The sequence below is a fragment of the Hemicordylus capensis genome, chromosome 2 (assembly GCF_027244095.1).
Source record: "Hemicordylus capensis ecotype Gifberg chromosome 2, rHemCap1.1.pri, whole genome shotgun sequence".
Classification (NCBI taxonomy): domain Eukaryota; kingdom Metazoa; phylum Chordata; class Lepidosauria; order Squamata; family Cordylidae; genus Hemicordylus; species Hemicordylus capensis.
The window spans coordinates 387,783,315-387,805,787 of NC_069658.1; the positions used below are offsets into that span (position 1 = coordinate 387,783,315).

General features: G+C 40.3%; 1 protein-coding gene across 2 annotated transcripts in view; it reads left to right on the forward strand.

The window, feature by feature from the left end:
* The window catches only part of GAS7 (growth arrest specific 7), a 193,242-nt gene extending 173,144 nt beyond the window's left edge, over positions 1-20,098 (forward strand). For both annotated transcript variants that reach the window (XM_053292617.1, XM_053292618.1), the window contains exons 9-14: positions 2,068-2,146; positions 3,806-3,934; positions 4,434-4,557; positions 5,828-5,907; positions 8,429-8,527; positions 8,934-20,098. In XM_053292617.1, the coding sequence (XP_053148592.1) occupies positions 2,068-2,146; positions 3,806-3,934; positions 4,434-4,557; positions 5,828-5,907; positions 8,429-8,527; positions 8,934-9,047 (625 nt within the window). In that variant the 3' untranslated portion in view covers positions 9,048-20,098. The remainder of the gene's footprint in view (positions 1-2,067; positions 2,147-3,805; positions 3,935-4,433; positions 4,558-5,827; positions 5,908-8,428; positions 8,528-8,933) is intronic.
* Positions 20,099-22,473: the final 2,375 nt, after the last annotated feature.

Below are 22,473 nucleotides of genomic sequence, written 5' to 3' on the forward strand. Positions count from 1 at the left end.
TTATGAGATTTATTTGAAATGTGGAGCCTCTCTAGAAAGCCTACTCTATCTCATTCCTTGGATACCCTGTCTTGTTTTCAAAGATTGGACCAGGGCGCATTGAGCATACACCTTAAGTGGTGCAGTGGGGAAATGCTTGACTAACAAGCAGAAGATTGCCGGTTCAAATCCCCGCTGGTACCAAGGCATCATCTCATACTGCACTCCTGTATCCTGTATTCTACCAAAGAAAACCACAGGGCTCTGTGGGTGCCAGGAGTCGAAATCGACTCAACGGCACACTTTACCTTACCTTACAATGAGCATGAATTGAACAACCTTTAAATATAATGAATAGCATCCAAAGTAAAAGTTATGCAAGTGGAATGCTTCTGCTCATCCTGAGGATCCCCTGCCCTCAAAGGAGGGTAGAGGGTCCTCAGCAACATAATTTTGAGGGACGCAGGAAGCTGCAGTGGTAAAGGGAGAATAACTGCACAAGTCTTACTCTGTGATTCTGCCCAACATATTTTGTCCTGAACAGGGGGTTGACTTCATGGTCCTTGATGTCTTTTCATGTTATCTTAAATATTATAGCTCAGGCTCTCTTAGATATGGAGAGCAAGAGCTACCTGATAAATTAAACTGCTTGCTTTTGCAAATTCTTTTGTGTGTGTGAAAATTCTTTTGTCGTCCTAGAGGAGAGTATCTTGACTGCAGGAATGTAATGTTTATTCAACAGTTTCTACTTTGGAGGGCAAGAGGAATTTTAAAGAGCTATGTTTGTATAGAAAATAGCTCAGTAAAGTGTATTGGTACTGAGGGAGATACAAGTAAAATAATGCTGAGTTAGTGTTTTGAATGAATATCTTGGATTTTAGTGCCTCTTTCCATGGTAGGAAAATGTTTGACTGCCAAGTTGCCTTATTGATTTTGTCACACTTCCAAGTATTGTATCCTTGCCCATGAATTTACTATGTTTCAGGGTCTACGAGATCTTGTGAAAGGCCAACAGAATTTGTCTGTGGTGGCCATACCTATTTTTTCACTGTTCCTCTAGCACTATAGTGCACTATTGTTTTCTGAGGGTAGGCATTGTTGTGGTAGTTGGGTGTGTACACACACCTCCTTTAGAAAGTTCAGAGGGCTTTAGGTGCATATTAGTAATCCTTAAAGAAACCCTAAAGTAGATCAATATTATTTCAGCAATTACAAGTGGGAGGCTGGGGCTTACAGAGGGAGAGTTTTGCCTAAGATACATAGTGCATTTGTGACAGAGGTAAGGTTTTTTTGAAACCAGTTCATAGCTTACACTGTTATCCATTCAGCTATACCACCTAGGATGTGTTTTTCCTGGGAGGATATGCTCACAGTGCACTAAGGCAATGTAATTTGCCTTAATCACCTCGTGCCTTTTCTCTCATCAGAGCAAATTAATTAAATTATCTGTGCTGCATTATGTGGCTAAAACCCTTTTAACTAAAACCAGTATTCCTTGTCAGTGAAGTTCTTCAACTTCAAACGTAATGCAGGCCTGATGAAGAAACCACAGGTTTCTTGAAAACGAAGGAAAGTTTTATGGCTGGTTCACATAGTATATTTCAGTTCATGATTAGATGCCCCTTTTTGTATTTCAAAAGCATCATTTTATCAAGGCACCAGTTTCAGAAGTCATTTGTTTTTCTCTACTGAATGATCACAACCCGCAACAAGAGCACATGTAGAAAACTCAGTGGTTTATCTCCAGTGACGTGTGGTAATTCTAACCTTGAAATAGCAATAAGGGATTGTGAACGCAGTTTAGTTCCTGGGTGATGGAGGGGAAGATGGGAGATTTTTCTGGAGATATCTATAATTATATCTTTCATGAAGTGAATATGGATATGAGCCTGAAGAGAGAACTTATGTAATTTAATGCAACATTTTGTGTTTGGGCTCCACCCTCTGTGGAGCACTTCTTCCCATTATATGTAGTATGTGGAACGTTGCTGTTAATAAAAATGTATTCTACAATAATGGTGCTTCATGAGACTCAGAACCTGGTAATCTCCGACCAGTCAGGCATGTTGTACTGGGGGTTTTTTTCAGGACGCTTGGAGAAGCTTGGTCTCAGCTGAAGAAGAGCCTGACTGATGAGGCAGAGGTTCACCTCAAGTTTTCCTCCAAGGTATTCACCACATTCATAAAGAATCTTCTTTGCAGGGCTGTTATTGGCGAAATAGGTTTTCTGGAAATGGGGATGCTTAGCTAAATAAAGGCTACTTTGTAACCTACTACTTGCAAAGGGAATGTTCATAGATAAATGGAATAGGTTTCTGAGGAACGGAAGGAACCCAGTAGGCTATTTCCCAAATCAAATAACTTCTATGACGCCTCATTCTGGTTCCTGCTAAAAATACCCATAAACAAATTTAATTAAAATTAAAAATTCATATCCCATTTGTTTTTGTGGGAGAGATTTAAGGGCATGCCAAACTCCCATTGAAATGAAAGTGACTTGAAAGTGCTTATTGTTGACTGTATGATGTGTCCTCTTTTTCAAAAGAACAAATAGCTTGAGAATCAAGCAGAAAAACACACCTGACCTATAACCAAACTGTCACTGTGCTCATGATATGCTCTGCCTGTGCACGAGAGGGGTGATTTTCGGTGATCCCAATGTTTGTTTTTTGTTTGCTTGCTTGCTTGCTTGTTTGTTGTTCTGGAAGGGTAGTTCAACATCACTTCTTGTGGAATCCACAGCAATTCCAAGACAATTGGTTCAGTGTTTCAGATGAATATTTATACACAGCCCAAGATCAACTTGCTGTGAGGAAAAAAATAACCAAGAGGGCTGTGCCTGTTTCATGGCTTGCAAGCATTCCAATTGAATTTAACCTTCATATACACTGCATCTGTGTTTTGCTATAGCTGAATGGTAGAATAACCTAACCAAAATGTTGAGGTTCTGGGCTAAACAGCAGGAGTCAGATTAACAGTGCTCAAAGTCGACTTGTTTGGTCAGAAAATTCTGTTGCATTCTCCATTTGGTTCATGTGTCTGCCACCAATAGGGAAAGCAACTGCTGTGAAAACATCATTTTCTTCCTATCTACTTCTCGATCATGAGTTAGGTTGGCAGAGCCTACTAACTAGGACTTCTTTGGTGCTCCTGCAGTTCGCTAAAATGGCATTTCTTGAAGGGAAGGGGGCTGACTGCTTTGTAGAGGGCAATGAGCTCCCCACAGTTTGTCTCGCACTGATGTATATGCACGTCAGGGCCAAATCAGATGTAGTACAAGAGATCTGTGATTCAGTCTTCAGTCTTTCCCCCCCTTTAAAGCAGCTTGGGGTGGGCTGCTCCCAAATTTTGATTGGAACAGCAGTGCTTGAGAAGGGACTTTTAACTCTCTCTGTCCACACTGTTTTCCCAGTGGAAGTCACGTTACTGGAGGGGAAAGACAAGCATGATATAGCTACCTTTTTATGTCCTGCTATTAGTTCTGGCAAATAGGGCCAATTTCAGCTAAGAAAACAGTGCTGGGGGCGGGTTTAAAGGTTTCTCTACACTATTGCTGCTCCTCTGATCAAAATTAGTGTCCCCCTCACCCTCCATGGTTTCTTTAAAGAGAAAGAGGAATTGGAATACCCTATCACAGGTCTCTGATCCAAACTGGAATTTTTCTCCCCATCCATGATTTCTGTAAAGGGGAAAAGAAATTGGAATATCCAATTACGGGTCTCCCGCATCACATCTCCAAATGTGTTTGACTCCAATTCTCCAAGGAATATTAATTCCAAGCTCTTAGCCTTTTCCCAAATAAAGTTTATTCTATTCTTCATTTCAGCTCCAAACTGAAGTGGAGAAACCTTTGCTCAATTTCCGTGAAAACTTCAAGAAAGACATGAAGAAATATGACCATCACATTGCTGATTTGCGGAAACAGTTGGTCAGTCGATATGCAGCAGTAGAAAAGGTAAGAGTCATACAGTCAGATTGAATTCAGCTAAGAAATAGTTTTACATGGGCACCTTATAAATGAACACTTTATATCCTTCATTTTTCTTTTCTCCAACCAGAGTTTTCTGGGCTAGAAAAATGAAGCATGTGGTGTATGCAACTTAATTTGGTGTGTAGCATATAGAACAAAAACAGTTTGGTGCTGAAGCTACTATTGCCTTTTACAACATCCTGTCAGGCACTGAGGGTAGTTTGCTCCAGCAACTTTAATCATTAATATTTATTGGATCACAGAGCATTTCTGATCTTTTCTGTGCTTCTAGAACTATCATACAGGAAGAACCTACCTCTCATGGTTCTTGTTCCAGATGCATGTCCCCCAACAAGGGTGTATGTTTAATATTGCAGCTATTTATTCTGAGAGAGAGAGAGAGAGTATAAATCTTATCAAAGGCTGGGTGCAAATGGTCATTCTTTTTCTGTGAAGGGATTTATGGTTATTGGTTTGTTTCAAGGCCCGAAAAGCATTAACAGAGAGGCAAAAGGATTTAGAGATGAAAACGCAGCAGTTGGAGATAAAACTCACTAACAAGACAGAAGAGGAAATTAAGAAGGCCAGGCGGAAGTCTACTCAAGCTGGTGAGTAGTGCGTATATAGAAGGTATAATGTGAAGACGATGAATGATTGAATAAAAGGAGATGGAATAGATTCCCTGTCGCGTTGGCTTAGGAACCCATTTCATGGAAGAATAAAGAAGAGAAGGCAAACATCTGATGTGACTCACTTGGTCATGGAAATATACTGTTGGGTGTTGATTAGGACTTGTATCCTATTGAATTCTTTCTACTTTCTGGTTTACCATATTAGTCCAATCATTCAGGTACTATGAATGGATTCCAGGATTTAGCTACTTTTCCTCCACTGAGGATTACTGTTACTTTTTTCTACCCTCACCATTTAGTATGTAGGGAATTTAAAAGAGAATGACTAGAAATGCAGGTCTTTGTAATGCTGGCAGAGACAGACATTGAATTAGAAACATCCCTTAAAGCTTGTCAGCCAGCTTCATGATATGACTGTCCATGATACTAAGCAGACTTTGAAATTTCATAGAATGCATTTAGTCTGACTTTGAGAACTAGATAACAGAAGATATTCAAGGTGTCACCAGATTCAAGAACCTTGCTTTAAAATCATATGCATTTAAGCAGCTTTAGCATGAGCCTGTCATTGCATTTGCTTTACTCATGCACATAGTTTGGGGCTCATGTAATTGGAGCATTTGGGAGAGAGTCATAGAAACTGTCCACAACAAAAAGAAGTATATACAAAAGCCATAAAACAAGCATAGTTTTTCCAGTTGACATAATTGTCAAATATCCCAGTTTGCGGGGAAAGGGGATTAGTCTTCCACTTTTCTGTCTTAATTTCTGACTGCTTTTATTTCTCAGTGAAATATAATTTGGAATTTCCAAAAGTGGGGAACAATATTTTTCCCTTTGTTCCCTGACACAGTTTCTGACTGTTTTCATGACTCATAGCCTCTGTGGCCAGGGAAACTTTGGGAGATTCCCTTGAAGGGAGAGGACACTCTTGGGAGGTAGGCAACTATGGACCTGGAAGTGTTTATTTTAAAGGCTCTTAATATTATTGGCTAAGAGGCATGCTGTCCAACTAGATGAGGCTATGATGTTTGTTTCTTGACAACTCTGTTTCACTCCTTATAACTATGGAGAGATCACTGTTCACTTCTTCATGAGTTGGAATAGCTTCACTAGAAGATCACAGTGGTTCTCATTGGTCTTAACACCTTGCATGTAGAAACTTCAGGGTAACTGCACTTTCACTTCTAAGTGTCCTATTTTTGGGCCTCAGAGAAATTGCTCACTTTTCCCCCCACCATTACAGGAGACGACCTAATGCGCTGTGTGGATCTTTATAATCAAGCTCAGTCAAAGTGGTTTGAAGAAATGGTAACCACTTCTCTGGTATGTCACGCTGCATCACTATATTGTGTTTCCAAAATTACATTTATTTTCTTGAGTTGAGTGATGGCTGTCCTTTTAGTAGATATTATAATCTTAGAACCATTCGGTCTCTGTTCAGTTGTCAAAAGTTAGAAAACTCCATGTAAGGGGCTGGAAAGTAGTGGGTGGGTGATTTATACCTTTCCTCGTCTTCTTATGGTCATTATTCCTGGCTGTTTGGACAAAAAATATAGGCAGTAGGTTCATTCTCATAGCATATGCCCTGAGCCATTTTGGAAGGGTGGTATATAAATCAATCAATCAATCAAATAAATAAAATATGGAGATTGGCTGGAGGAAAATCATATTTCTACCTCGTGCCTCCCAAACTGCAGCTTGCGCACCCACACACAAACACAGCAGCAGCATTCACCATTGCTGAAATCGGGAGCTGGGTCTTGCACACATTGCGCAGTGCATTGCATGAGCAGTGGAGAGGCAGCTCTCAGTATTGCAGAAGCTCTGCTCTGCCTGGCCTGACTTTCCACAGAACTATATGGTAAACATGGCCACCAGCAGCCTGGGAACAGTTTAAATTGCCTCAATGCTGCAGACAACCCAGACAGAAAGCTAGGATTGCTGTTTGTCTCCTAGCTCACTTTTAACCTGGATAGTGGATCTGTGCTACCCAGGTTCAGAGCTGCTGGGTTGGGAGGCCTCCTGGTTCCCCAGACAACCACAGATTCCTGAGTTAACCCCATCCTACCCAGGAAACCTGTGGTTGTGAGAACAGGCTCAGTATATTTGGAGTTATAGGGTATGGTTTTGTACCTGTCAGTATCTGAATAACTGAAGAAGTGGGGGAAATCCCACTGGATTCTTCCAACCCTGAACTTTTCTTGCCTAAATCTTTTAACACTTCTCTAAGTTTGATACATTCAACTTCCTCTAGTTATCTTAGGGCAGAACTACATGTTATAAGGAAACAGAGCTGTTACTGGAAATGGCAGCTTCATGCTGAGTTCTTCCTCAAAAAATGTGGAACAGTTTTGTGTATGTGTTGACCTCATTATGCTGTGTGCTTCCTTTCCCACCTAGCACCACAATGGTAGCTGTTGCTGGTAGAGAGTGTGGGAATGTTTAGCACAACAATAGCAAATAGGTTAAATTGTACTATGTCTTGCAGGGAGATCTTCACTGCTGCCATTTTCACTGGTGATCCAGTATTTCTTAACACATGTAGTTTCACCCTCAGCTCTGTCATCTTTTGGAAGAGCATTTCTCTGTGTCCTTGTGCAAGAAGCATTAATTCCACTAATTTCTTTGGGAAAGCTTATGAAAAACAGTTTCCCCAGTAATATTTTCTTCTAGTTTTGTGATTTGAGTTGAGAGATGCTGATTTTTTTTAAACAAAAAATCATATGGATCATGCAAGTTTGAGTGAATGTTAATTAGAGCAAAAATGGAAAAGAACTGGCATTTTCAAGTGTTAATGGAAGGACTTGATGTCTTATAGAGAGAGCAGTGTCATTTTTTTTTTGCTGACACATGGAAAACTGAGCAGTATATTGAATTCAAGTGTATCAGCCTGCCAGAGAGGCAGAGCCTGAAAAAACGCAGTTGTTTAAAGCAGTATTCTGCCTCTATCGCATGGACCTCCTCATTATAGCCTTGTGCTGCCATCTGGTGCATACAGAGTCTATTGTGAAACTGGACAGTAGTAAGAAAAAAGCAGAAACTGGGAAGATTTGTTGTACCTACGGCCTCTTATTGGCACTCTCTTAATTTTGTAGTCAGCATTATAAGAGAATTAACTTTTTCCATGTCAGTTGCCATAGTTAAAATAAAGGTACAATGTCTAATACGTAGAATTTAGTGTGTGATAGAATAAATCCAGCGGACCTCTCTGGTTTGATTCTCTGTTATCCAGTTAAAAATTCTTAAATATGTGAAGCTTTTCTGAAGCCTAACCTCTCTCTCTTTTTTTTTTTTTTAAGTCAGCATTGGTGCACAGAAGAATGTATTGCTACGTTCTTTCTTACTATGGGGAATCAATGTATAGACTGTCTCAAAAAGAATTTGTGGAAAGCAACTCGGTGTGCTTTGAAAAATTAGATAGTGGGTGCAAATCGTATTCAATAAGACTGTGTCATCATACTATTAGTGATGGCTGTTGTTTTTTAAAAACCTACCTATTCAATATCGAATTCTGTTTCCTGAGTTGTGCTGGAAGATGGATAATGCCCTCTGGCCATCATTCCTCGTTTCCTTCCCCATATAGTATGGACTGACTCAAATACGATTGAGCAAGCAAAGGACAGGAAAGCTCACTTCCTTAAGCTCTCTTTGTATTTCAGCAAGGTTAATCTAAACTAAAAGTGCATGATGGAAAACTGCAGCACCAATCTATATCGATTGGCTGTTTGCAGAAGGAGCAGTGGCAGGGAATGTTTGTAATGTCCTTCGCTGTAGGCTCAAGTGCAGTGCCTGGTACCTTATCCTTAACCATTCATCAAAATCTCTGATAATTCCTCCCTTCCAGGAGCTTGAGAGGCTAGAGGTGGAGAGAGTGGAGATGATTCGACAGCACCTTTGCCAGTATACACAGTTGCGGCACGAGACAGACATGTTCAACCAAAGCGTGAGTCTGCTTGTCCTCCACACCTTTCTAATGCAGTATTGCAAGAGGCCCCATATGACTCTAAAACCTTAAGGATTGCACAGAGTCCACAAAATGCTGCAGTCTGGTAGAGGTGGTGATGTTACTATCATGGGCAGCTTGAACAACAAAGAGGCTTCTGAAATGTGTTATCCTACTTGAATTGATGTCAGTTGTCTGCAAGGCTGCCTTTCTCTTGAAATGACACACACAGGTAGAAGAGAAGTGCCATATTGTAAAATGTACATTTAAAACGTTGTTAATTCCATAGGGTTAGGAATGAGGAAATGTGTCTGAAGAAAAGGGAGAAGGGAAGAAGCAGATAAGGAGGTGATTCAGTTTTTTGCTAGGAGGTATCATAATACTGTTGTTGTTTTGTGTATTTTAGACAGTAGAGCCCGTGGACCAGTTGCTTCAGAAAGTGGATCCAGCCAAAGACAGGGAACTGTGGGTAAAAGAACACAAAACCGGCGATATCAGACCTGTGGATATGGAGATATAGACTGCTGTTAGTGTCTGTAAGTGGCAGACTCCTTGGCCCAGCCAAGGTCAAGGGAATGCTGTTAAGCCTCAGGAGGAGGGACAAGAAAGAAGTTCTGCTATCGGCTTCCTTATATATTTATTATTGCCTGTAGGGACTATTTCTGTCATGTTTGATCATTATTTCATTTCCTATTGTGCTATGCCTTAAACATCAAGCATTCCAGAGCCACTCTTGACTTCCTTTCTAAATGGGCTGCCAGCAGCCAAGCACGTGCAGCTCTCACGATGAACTGTGGGGCCTGTTTTCTGGTACAAAGAGAGTTTTGCTATTCTGTGATTAACTATTTTGTGCTACTTCCCTTGCATGATGCTGTGTTTGTATAGTAATGTTAAACACAACAAGCCTCTGCCAAACAAATGGACTGGTGGATCTGAACATGACTTGGGAAAGTGAGAGATCCTCCTGAACATTGCTACTTAATTAGATGGAAGTGAGGAGAGTGTTATGAAAATCACGTCTTCTCTCTGCCCATGCTTTATAAAATGGCGTTCATAATGTTTACCTACCTCACAGGGGTGTTGTGAGGATAACATAAGACATGTACTATATGTCAGAACAACAACCACATGGCTCCCATTACTGAAAATGCTGTCAGAAGGCTATAGTGAAATGTTTACTTTTTCTGTAAAACAGGAAATAAGGTAATGCGTCAGGAGACACTATACCCCCAGGATGCCCATTTGGGTTCATCCTTTTTTATACTCCCTCTCAGGTACTCCTTGGCTTCACTGCTTCAGCCACTTTCTCTTACAGACTTCCCTGGACAACTGCTTCTGAGAAAGTGATCTGAGAATTGTAATCATTATGCCCTCTGGTAGAAAAGGATGCCTTCTCTTAAATAGGTTAAGGCCATGCTAGCTAGGACCCTGATTTTGTACAGCAGGTATTCAAAGAACCTTTGAATGCTTCTCCTGGAAAACTTGCCAAATCAAACTGATAAAAGCATAACCTGATGTTTACTTTCCACCAAATGACTTACACTATCCCTGCAGTAGAGGGCAGGACAGTAGGGAGTTGAAGAGCCTTTGGCTCTTCTGCTCCCATACTGTAGCAACCATATTTGACGATGATGGAAACGCCCTTTCATTTTGCAACTTCACTGAGCTCAGTGGATGTAAGATTATCTCACAAGACTAAATTTCATGCAAGTCTCAATGTCGGGTAATGATTTTTTAAAAAAATCACCACATAGTGAGTTAGATTGTGGGAATCCAGCCAAAGATGTGTTATAAAGCTAGATATATTCTGAGATGCAACTGTTTTACTGAATTATGATGGGCCTTCAAAGCCTTACCCAATGGATTGTGAGCTCCCAGATGCTGAGAACCAATGGAGGAAAACCATTGTTAGTCTCCCGTTTTTGTCCTCATCTTGCTTTTCTATTTATATAAATCAAATATTTGTGTGGTGTTATCAGATCTCCTTTCATTCTTTGTACTGCCAAGTGTCTTGTTAGATCAGCTGTCATATGCATATGTGAAGAAGCCCTTTATTTCTTGAATTTTCTGAATTCTTTCTCTAAAACATATTTGTCAGTACTATGGCCAGTTTTCTTATCATTGCCACCTATGGTCATAAACCTTTCCAGTTTATGTAAAAGTAATGATTTTGGCTTAATTTTCAAATGAAGAGTAGTATTACAGATAACCTGAGCTTCTTGAACTCAAGAAGGTTTTGTTCTTTGTTTTGCTTGGGTTCCTTGATACTTGCAGTTTTCAGTGTGGAGGAAGCTGTCAGACAATCTGTTCCAATTACATTTGCTTTACATCATTTGATTATTTTTACCTACCCTTTGCTTTACTACCAATAAAATATCCCTTTTTCACATCCAGTGTAACTTCTGGTTTATGATGGGAAACATATTTTATCTTTTCCCCAAGAAGCTGACCATCAAGGCTGAAAAAAAAAATTATCCTGTTGGTATGTATGGGAATTTGAGGCTTGGACAAACACCAGCATTAAGATTTTCAAGGCAGCTGTTCCATTCTTTTTCCTGTTTTGAAACCAGAGCCACATTTCTATCTTCTGGGCATCCTTTCCTCCAGCTTCCTAGTCTCCAGAGCATCTTTCAGTTGCTTCCCTTTGATTTCAAGGCCTTTCCTGGCTTTCTTGCTTGTCTCCATTTAGCAGTTTTTCCCTGGATAATGTTGGATTCGCTTCCTAGTTCATTTTCCTTCAGAAGTTTTCACAAGTCTGTCAGTGTAAATGATACTGCCCATGCAAATTGCCAAATATATTACATCTTCTCCTCCAGAATGTATATTGTAGAGCTCTGTGTCTTATCTGTACATTTATTGAGCTGCATCGAACTAGCTTTGCTGTCCTATATCTGCTGACTGCTACCAAATACAGATTGCCTTCTTGTACATCACTTATGTACATCCCTTGTCATTAGCTTCTCTGTTATTGGTACATTCTCGCTTTCTCTTTCACTGTGAGCTCCAGAAGCTGGGAGTATTAGTCTTATCACCGTATCTTCTGGTCGTTTTCACTTGGATGAACCATCTGGTTAAAAATAAGTTCCCCAAAACATTCAGGATTGCAGGCTAATTATTAATTTCAGACTGTCTTCTTATGACAATCTCAGATCTATAAATTATTCTACAATCCTATCTGAATAGTTTCTTACTATCTAAATCAACCTTTCTGCTACATTCCTTTGTGATTTTTTTTTAAATTGCTGTTTGTTTTGTGGGGCATTTCCTTGTATGATCTTCTCTGGATTTGTACAGCACGGAAATAAAGGGAGATCTTTCTCCTTCCTACATTTATATATTGAATAGCATTTGTTCTCCTGATAAAGATAAATGTTGTCTCAAAACACATTGGGAAGTGCACAAAGCATCTATATGCACTCATTTCATCTTTGTTTGGAGTTGGTGCAGCCCTTTTGCACTTATTAAAATATTTGTTTAGCACCAGCCACTTCGGAAACTTAACCAATCTTTTAATTTGTATTACTGTTTCCGTCAGATTCATACCATTAACACTACCTTCTATCCTGTTTTTGTTTCTTTCATGATACTGTAAGAATGGAAGAATCTTTTAGTATGGTAGAATCTTTGCTACCGCCTGCCCCCTTCCGCCACCACTGAGGGACTGTTTTCTCTGCTTTTCCTATGAAGAGTAGCTATGCATAGGTGGCTTCAGGCAGTACAGATGACCAGCAGAAAGGCGGGGTGGTGTTGGAGTTTAACCCTTTCCTTTCTGGTCCCTGTCACCCTACCATCTTTTTCTGCCAGACAAAAAAGATATGGGTCTCCATGTTTCTAACCACTTGTGGCTTATGCATCTGGGAAGCTGCAGTTTTGAGTGGTCAGATGGCTGACAAGGAAAGAATTGAACAACCCCTTTGCTAGCCATCTTGATGAAAGAAGGCTCTTGGGGAATACACAAAAGGTATATTTCCACCCCTACTTGTTTTACTTGTACCTACATCTTCCACATTTTTGTTCTCAGGAACTTTCCACTGTCATCTTGATGTGTTGCTTTGATTTTGTGTTTTGGTCTAGTAAGGTGTCTACCTAACTTTATTTGGCTCAGAAACTCTGAATGAAAGAGCTGGACAAATAGAAACCAGGAGACTCAGCACACCTACCCTGTGTTGCTCTTGTTCTTTATTTGAAGTTCAAAATCCCATTGCACCCCGCCAACTTCTCTGCCCCTTAAACCCCTGTGTCATTTCAGTGCATTTGTCGTTTGATATTCCTGCTTTGCAATTGCTTTCTTAAAAAGAAGAAAGCTTAAAATTGCTTGAATTTTTTGATGATGGCATTTGTGATATTATTTACAATGATGGGATGATGTGCAAGTGTTGCTCATGTTCTTTGCGTCAAGAGAATTCTTATATCAGTTTATATTTAACTTGGATTTTCATTAGATTAGGCAGATACTAATGGCTGGGCTTTGTCAAATCTGGTTTCTAGTCACTTAATATCTCTGTCATTTTACACAGTACCTGTTGCTGCAATACCTTGAACATTTGAAAGCAATCTTGATGGATGTATTTGCACTTTCCAATTATGCAAAGAATAGTCTTGTTGCTTGGTAGAGATTTCTTTATCTCTCCAGTTTCTGTTCTGAGAAAAGCTGTGTTGCAGGAGTGACTTATTAACAGAAAATTCCTAAATACATTCTGATGACTTAAAATAACTGTTGGATGTTTGACAGAGTGGTAATTGAAACTCTGGTTGTATAAAAACAAAAATCCATGTTGGCCAGTGGGTGAATGAAAATATAGATTAATGCTTTTCACATAGTGCTTGTACCATATAGCCAGAATGCTTGCCTTTGATTTGGCTCATCTTCCGGGCTCTACCTTGACCCTCTGCCTGGTTTCCATTGTTCCACCTCTGTTGACTTGTGTATGCTCAGCTCATTCATAGTGTAGTGTCTTGTGGTGAAATGTGGTATGTCAAGGGCATCTCCTGATTCTTTCAACAGTAAGCAGCAATTCAAGTATCCCCATAGTCTATGCGCCAGTTTGTTTGTACATCATTTTCCTGGTTTCTCTTTACACAGGTTATATGGGAAACTGCCTTATATTGAGTCACACCATTAGTCAGTCTAGCTCAGTATAGTATTGTTTGTGCTGACTGGCAGCAGCTGTCCAGGGCTTGCAAAGTACTCTCTGCTTTGAGTTTGGCAACATCAACTACTTACTGAGATGCTTTCACACCATGGTTTGCTTTATAAAAACTTAAAGACGCCACCCCCTTTGGTTTACACAGTGCCTTTCTGGTGCCTGCCACACATCTTTTCTGCTTTGACATTAACTGTGTTACAGCTTCCCATTCCCCCACCTCCTCATTGCAGACTGAGCAGTGTTTGAAGCTAGGGTGTGCCACTTCCAGGCTGGTGTGCTCAAAGAGAGCCAAGGGCCAGTCGCAACAAGTAGTATCGGCCAGCAAACCTATTGGTGTGATTTTCAACCTCAAACCTTGTGCCTAGTTCCTAACATAGCCATTGCCCTCTCACTGAATATTCTCTAAACCAGGGATTCTCAGCGTTGGGTCCCCAGATGTTATTGGACTTCAGCTCCCATAATTCCCAGTCAAAGGCCACTGGGCCTTGGAATTATGGGAGTTGAAGTCGAATAACATCTGGGGACCCAACGTTGAGAATCCCTGCTCTAAATTATACAGATGAATGATGGAAATGTGTTTATATGTAAGATTTTAGCTTGGTTCCTGAAGACCTTAAGGGATGTCTATTTAAGTCACATCCAATTACTTACTCCCTATCTCAGATGTCTATTTGAGTAATAGCAAAATGTGTCTTGTGCTTGGCAATGGGCATCCCCTCCCCTTCCTGCCCATCTTGCCTGTCTAAAATCTTTACATCCATGTTTGTGCAGGGGGCACTCAAGCTGGCCTAAGGATATCGTGTAGTAAGCTATTGCCCTGGACTATTAATTAAAGGCTGCCATTGGATTAACTAGCTTCATAAACTAGTCCCCGCAGGCCATTGATATCATCGCCTGTGTTCAAGCTAGGTCATTGTAGTTAGTGCCACTGTGCAATCCTTATGCTTAATCTTGTGAGCTATTAAGATTGTTATCTTGCTCATTTGATCCAAGTACAATTGTAGAGTTAGGCAACTGAAGATTTGGTATAACCTGTGTCGTGGTGGTGGTGAACTCTTAACTCTGTTCCCTTGTGTGCATATAGCTCTTAATGACATTCCTGCCTGTTGTTGTCTTAGAAAACCAAGGTACAGTTGTGAGTAGATCTGGGCTGACTTAAGGCTGCATGATTAATTGTGCATTTGGAGTGGGAAGGCTCAAGAGTTGTGACTTTGATTTTATTCTAAAACATTTAGGTTTCTTAAAATTATTTTTCTAGGTAAACATCAATAAACTGAAACACATAGTCTTCTGTGCCAGACATCCCTGTGTAACTAGCTGCTGCAGTGTTTCATTTAAAAAACAAAACCCCTTTCTGTTTTTCCTTTTGGGACACCTTTCTTGAAGTCTGCATTGGCCTGCCTTGACTTTATTCAAAAACATGCCCACATTGTCTTGCCGCCTGTTCATTTTCTTGAACAGTTTTACTACAGCAGCTAGATCTGCTCTTTTAGAGGCTGATAAAACATTCACTATTTTTGTAAACGAAAGGTTTTCCAAATCAGGCCTGCTAAACTAGTTCTGTAAAACACAATCTTCTTCAGTGCCAGCACTGGAGCTTGTAGACCCCTCAGAACCATTCCATATGCTTTCAGGACATCTTCTTCACAAAGCTCTGCTTTGATCAGTTGTGAGGCAGCTCAAGTTCTTTACAGGCTGCCTTTTGCATGTGATTGTTTCCCCCTACAGTAGTGATGAAGTCATGATGGAATTGGGAATTTCTTCCAATACGTCTGCAGCTAAGTCTTTGCCAATGGCCCGTTATGATAGTGTAAAATGGGAAGGGAAAACAAACCTTTTGCTACTTTCTGTGAAAGAGAATGCAAGCTTGTTAGAGGCTTTGCTTGACAATGCTACTCAAACAGCCTCTGCAGCTGTTTTCTGTTAACATGCTGACCCTGCGCTCTATTATTAGCCAGGCTCTGTTTAGGAAACGACCACAGAAGGGCAATAATAAGGTTGGTTATTAATATGAAATGGTTTACATTTAAACACCAATTTCCATTCTAAGGAGCATGTTACAGATATAACAAGTATGTGAACTGAGAATACCAGAAACATTCAGTGAAATAAAGAGGCAACCATTTTGATGGTGATAAAGGAGAAAAATGAAGGACTCTGCAAACATTGTGAAGAATCGGGTCTTGGCATTAGGTGTTTTAAAGGCCAGGTGGGCATAAAAATTAAACTAGATACTCATACATGATTCATGGTCATTGTTAGCTAATCAGCTATGGATCCTCTTGTTTTCTTCCAAGCCTGTTTCCCACCCCCTTCTTCAGCAGCTGGTAGTAAATGACAGTGTTCATTGTCCTCTTCTGTGCAAAATTCCTCCTAATTGTCCAGATCCTGTCAGATCCAAGATTTGGGTATCTGATCTAAACTTATTTGATAGATGCTGATATAAAGCGCCTTTTTTAGTTTTATTTCCCTTTTGCTTTCAAACCCATTCTACAGATGGATTGGACTGGAATTCAGAGAGAAATTGGCAAGAAAAGTTGGCGAGAATATTGTAGTGCTGTGGGGTTTGGGGACTTATAGTTTAGGAAGCAAATGTATCCTTGATGCTACATATGTTAAGCAGGAAAACAATAAATTTTAGATTTTGCAGGGCAAGTTTTCATAACTGCAACAAGACATTGTGGGGAGGAACAGAGCATCCTCAATAACCCTTATTGTGAAGTGATTTTATAGTCCAGTGACTTCAAAGAGCAGCCAGAGTAGAGAGTTGAAGTTAAAGCAGAAAGCTATTTCAACAATGACGCAAGGAACCTAGTGGATCCATAGTCAGATGGTAACCTTGGGTTAATCCCTTGTCAGCCCATTTTCCATGTCTTGTGCATGGCTTGTCTGTTGAGTTGAAGACATCAGAGATGATTCTTTTAGGTTATTTAGATTTCAAATACTATTCCTATATAGGTTGTTTGGGGTGGATCTCCTGGAGTTCCTATGCTTTTCTTCAAATTTTCTTCTTGAAAATACAATTCAGTGTGTTTGCATAGACAGATGCAAACTTGCAAAAAGGGAACAGAGGCTGCTGTCCTGGTTATTTGAGTGAGGAATTTCACACTCAATATTGGTTTTATACTGAACTGTCATAGCATCCTCTAAAGAATCCTGGGAATTGTGGTTTGTTGAAGAGGTTGCCAATTATGCTAGAGATGCTTGGCCTCCCACTACAGTTCCCTGGAGGGCGGGAATGGCTGTTAGACCAGTTTAAATCTATCATGTAGATATGAACTTGATTTTAAAAGTATCAGTAGATGTATATAGTGTGGATAAAGATATGTGAATAGTGTAAATAAGTGAATCTCTTCCAGTTCAACTCTTCTGGCATGAACTCAGAACTGACTGGTGCTTGGTCAAAGAGCAGCACTGTGTAAGCTATGGGAGTAAAATTCTCACAAAGAGGATTGGGTGTTCCTATATAAAAAGGTAGATTAGTAGCTAAAGTATTTTGAAGATTTATTTGAAAGGGAAGAGAGAGAAGCCAAAAGGTAGAGAGAACCTTGGATCCAGTCTGCTGGGAATATAAATCCACTAGACCCAGTAACTCAGATATTTCGGGATAGATGTTGAAGCTCAGAGGCATAGCATTCAGGTGCACCTGGAAGGAAAAGCTTAAAAGGTTCGCTCAAATGTATTATTGTGCAATCACACTGTGTTCCAGCAGGTGTCCCCACATACATTGGATTATGCTGGATTTATATGGATGCTTCTTGCTTGACTTCTCCGTGACTCTGCTTTTGCTTTTCATCTAAGCAAATCAACAAAAAATGTTTCTAAACATAATCGTTATGCACATCTTTAAAGTGGTGTTTTGAGAGTCTACATGAAAAACAGGAAATTCTTTGGTCCCATCACTGCACACTGTATCCCAAGCCAAAAGCTTGGCATTTCTCTATGCATGGGGAACCTAGTGCATGTGTCATGTTTTTGATTTGAGATAGTGAAGCTTTATCTCTAGCTAATGTACTGCATTACATTAGTTCTTTCTCCACTTATATGTGCTTCATAGTACTTCACTAAGGCCTGATTCTGATTTCATAAAATTTCCAGAATGAGTCCCACCCACCCCCGCCCTCCTGAACACTCTCAACCCACTATCTGGACAGGCATTTGCAGATCTGAGGCAACATGGCTTGCAAATGTCCACACTGGGAAAGCCCATTTGGTAAAAACAAAACAATGAAAAAATGTTTAAGCATCTAATTTAGAGTGACCCTTTCGGCAAGAGGTGATATATTTTAGTGTGCAACCGAGAAAATCCATGGAGAGGGTAGCATTGATTTCAGCATACTTTAGAACTCTTTATTCTTTTCTCAGTGCCAGATGCTATGGAAGCCTCGCTAAAGACCTTTGTTCTAGCATTTGCACAATGAAAAATCTTATAAAGATTATCTGGAAAAATGTATATTTTAGACATATAGAGAATCCAAAATATAAAGAAACTATTTTAAAAAAAGATTTTTAAAATTATGTTCCCCAACTTATATTAAGTTGAAGTACTTTGGGTAAGATTAAAAACAGTCTGATAGGAATGCAAAGTAGCAAAACATTGTTGTTGTGTTCATTCCCTAAAGCAGTCTGGGCTATCCTCCATTTCTTCTGCCCTTCTTGCAAGCAAACCCTAGCAATGGGGTTAAATCCCTCTTGCGATATGGCTATTGCCTAGTCAAGTTACATTCAGGTTTTCATATTGACGTTCCAATGCCATTGGAATACCAGTGTCAAAATAAGCTATTAAAGTCCTCCCCAAATTATTGATTTTGCATTTTTCAGCTCAAAATCTATTATATGAACATCATATAGGATTATTAAAACAGATTTAATAGTAGTGGAATACCAAACATTCCATGAGGAAAGGGTGTCGAGTCTGTCTCTTGCCTTTGGACTGGGGCAGAGGACTTTCACCTCTTTCTGTTTGGTTGTAGGCTGCTTTGAAACACCTCAGCAAGAGAGGCAGGATATAAATATTTTAAAACAAATAATGAAACTGACATGGAGAGAGGTGCTCATTATAATTAACTACATTTTTCAAATTTCAGTATTGGATCTAAACACATGTTCTCTTCTACAGAAATAATAGTAATTCTGTGTTCTTTGTCTCCCAAGTGAGGCCTGTGAAAGATGTTCTGGATGGAAATTAGCCTAACTATTTTGGATATCTAGAATTTGCAGAGAGTGATGCTAGTCATTTTACCTTGCCAGTATTTTTAGATCTGCTGAATCTTAAGTACATTGGATGCTGTTAGCAGAGAAATTCAAGACTGCTTCCAGTGTTTGAGTACTTAGTTACAATTCCCTTCATCATGCCTGTCTAGTAGCAATAATATTTGTTGCAGAATAAGCAAGTGACTATGGCTGCAATCTAATGCATAGCAAAGTTAAATAAGTCTCATTGCAATCAGTGGAACTTGTCTATGCATGTTTGTCCCACTGAGTTCAATGGGATTTACACCCAAATAAATCCAAGTGTGGACAGGATTGCAGCCTTAAGCTTGCCTGGCTGTGTTAAGTGCAGTTGAAATCTGACAAACAGGTTCTTTAGGTTCCTTTCCAAAATTGGTCTACATACCCATACCCTGGTTTTCCATCTCTCCTGATAATCTGAATTCACTGTGTGTCTTCCATGTCAGAGCAAGTCTTTGAGAACAGCACTCCCTTTTATCCAAACATTTACACTTATCTCAGCCTATAGAGGTAAATGAATTCAGATTGTATTCATTTTCATGAACTGAGAGCCAAATGGAGAGCACATGATATAGGGTTCTGCAATCTGCAGAAGTAATAGATTTGGATGGCATTTCTAGCCAGCCACCAGCTCTCCTCCAAAGCAGATGTTTCTTTTTCTTTTTAAATGACATTGACTATCTGGTCTTTTTATCCTGTACCTTTTACTAAACACTTTCTAAATTTTTACAGTAATATGTGTCTTCTGCCAACAGTAATGGCTTTGAACTTTGTAATACTTTGCTGCGGATTTTTGGCTGACCTTTAAAAAGTTAATTATACTGTTAAGCTCTGTGTGTGAATAACAGCAGTGAACCCTTATTCATTGTGGAAATTGTTAATAATGGCTTTTTTGTCCCATGCAATTATATGACTAAAACACTGCGGCTGAAGAGGTCAATGCTTGTTAAGATTTAAGGGCCATGTTGTCAGTTCAGGTATGTCTCCTAACTGTTTATGTCAATGGAGTTGCACTGATTTATCCCAGCTAAAGATCTAGCCCTTAAATGTTGGAGGTATTTGCTATACATTTTTTTCTGTCTTATGTACAAACATTCCCATAAACTTTGTATTTTCCTCTCTTAGTGAGTTTGTATTATGCACTTGAAAAGCTTTGTCTCATCTCATGTAAAATAAAATGTACAGTCCATTACATTTCGTGTTAACTGATTTTTCTTACTGAGCTATCCATGTACCTGGCACTTGACAGAGAGTGAGAAGACCAGTCACCCTGCCGCTCCCAAAGCCACAGAGAGCCACAGGCCAGGGTTCAGTTGCCTCTCAGGAGACACTCACTATTGCTCATCTAGTGAGTGGCCAAAGAAGTGCCATTGCTGCACCATCCTTGGCTTTATGAGCAGTGGAGGGTCTAGGTGGCTTTCACCTCCCCAAGTCTCAGAGATGCTGGAGCAGCTCTTAGCTTTACGTTCTCAACACTGTTTCTTCCTGAATTTTGGATTTGTGTGCAAACTGAGTACAATTAAGTCAGTAAGCCATGGAAATATTGACTTCCTTTGCTTGATTCCTACTTGTGTAAATCAGAGTTTTCAGTAGCTGCTGCTATAATGAGCAAATACCTATGGAAAATAATTTGGAGCCTGAAATTGGATTGGAAGTCTCAGACATAAAACCCAGGTCTGAAAAACTAAGTAGGGAGCAAGCAAGCTCTCCCTCATTTAAAAGTGCCTTATTTATCTCTACCCCCATCAATGGCTGACATCTTAACTAACAAAGTGGGTGTGCTCTTAGCATCCATGAAGCACTAGCCCCTGTTCTGGACTGCCGTGCTCCCAAAGCAGGGACACTCTTCCACTCTTGCACAAGAGTGCAGATACTTCTCAGGGCTTGCCTGCACTGCAGGATCCCTCCGCTAGACTGGAAACAGGTTGCTTGACTCCCAGCAATATGTTTCTGGTCTATACATCATTAGTCAGGATGTCAGCCAGTAGCTTTAAACATGGGAGGGTGGGTCACATAGCTCTATATACTATTTTAGGGGGTCATGGTATCAAAAAGACGTTTGGGAACCTGAGTTGTCAACTTTGCAAATAGGTTCCACATTGTGTGAAACTGTCCAATAAAATACACAAGAAAGACAACAGAGGAAGGCAAGTGGGTACGGGGATAAACTGAGGAAGAATAAGTAATTATTTCATGTAAACGAACTTAGGCTTAGTTACAGTTTAGTGTGGTTAATGCTACAAATGCCAAAAGGTTCATGGAAAAGGTGAAGTTTGATCATGCACAAGGTTTCATCACTGGGTAGAAAAAAAATTAGTTTCGGATGTCCATGAAAGGAAACACATAAATAAAAAGGACCAGGTGGGAACCTATTGGACCCTTGTATCTCTTGGTAGCTGTAATTCTTAGCCATCTGCAGTGGTGGCCAGGTATTGGTACCTGGCCATCTGCAGCACAGCAGAAAGCAAGCTAGCATCTCCTTCCTCTGTTAAGCTGCTCTGGTGATACAAAGGTGTGAAGAGTCCCTGGTGGTTCAAGATTCTTGGTGCCTCAGAAGTGACTGCTGTCTCCTAGTTCACACTACTCTCTTTCCATGCAGGGTTGTACCCATGTTTGAAGTGCTGCCTCTGACCTGGGCTTCTCAATCTGAGCAGCTATTGGACAACCTACTTCCTCTTCCCTGCTTGGCCACTTCCTTGGTTTCAGAGACCAGCCACAAGTCAACTTCAGCAATTGCCACTGTGCTTCCCCCACAGCTGTGATGGCTTAGATTTATTGTATGCTCTAATGCAAAGGCTTTGGCTGCTGTAGAATCCAATTCACATGGCCCTTTCACCAGTCATATACTCACATGGCTGCATGGAAGAACCTGACAGTGTAAACAATTTCTAACTTACCCCAAAAAGATTTCAAGAGGTTCAGCCCTAGTAGTCTGCTCAAGATATCCCCTCCGCTTGTCAACTGTGGATAGGTGTTTTTTCCTTGCCCTATTCTGATTTTCAGTTTTGCTCTGCAGCATTTCCTATGTTTCAATAGATGAGTCTAACTGGGTTTTGTTCTGAGTGCTCTGATTACCTGAGCGATGGGAGGAGAATGGCCTTGGCATCCTACAGAATGACAGAGCTACTCTGTCATATATACCTAATCTCTTTGCCCTTGCATTCAGGAGGTTTTTCACACATGCCTTCATGCCACAGGGTATCTGAATCTGCTTTTTAGCAGGTTCACAAGATGTTTAATTCGGGAAATTAAATGGATAGTTCACATAGGGTCAGCTCCTCTCCACAATCCCTGGCAGATCTTTTTCCTGTGCGTTCCCACTGGCTTGCTCTGGGTTTTTCTTTCAACCAATCACATCAGAGAGGAGGCAGCAGCGAGTGAGCTTTTTTGTTGTTAGTTTGACAGCTAAGAATGGCATGACTAGTTGCCAAGCAGGTGGATCAAACAGCACCACGCTTAACCCGAGCCTGCCAAATCTGACCCAAATCTTTGCTGTTTTTTATAATGAACCTGCCTTTGTGAGTGAATGCCTTCATCACCTCATGTTTCCCCTCACCCCAACCCAGA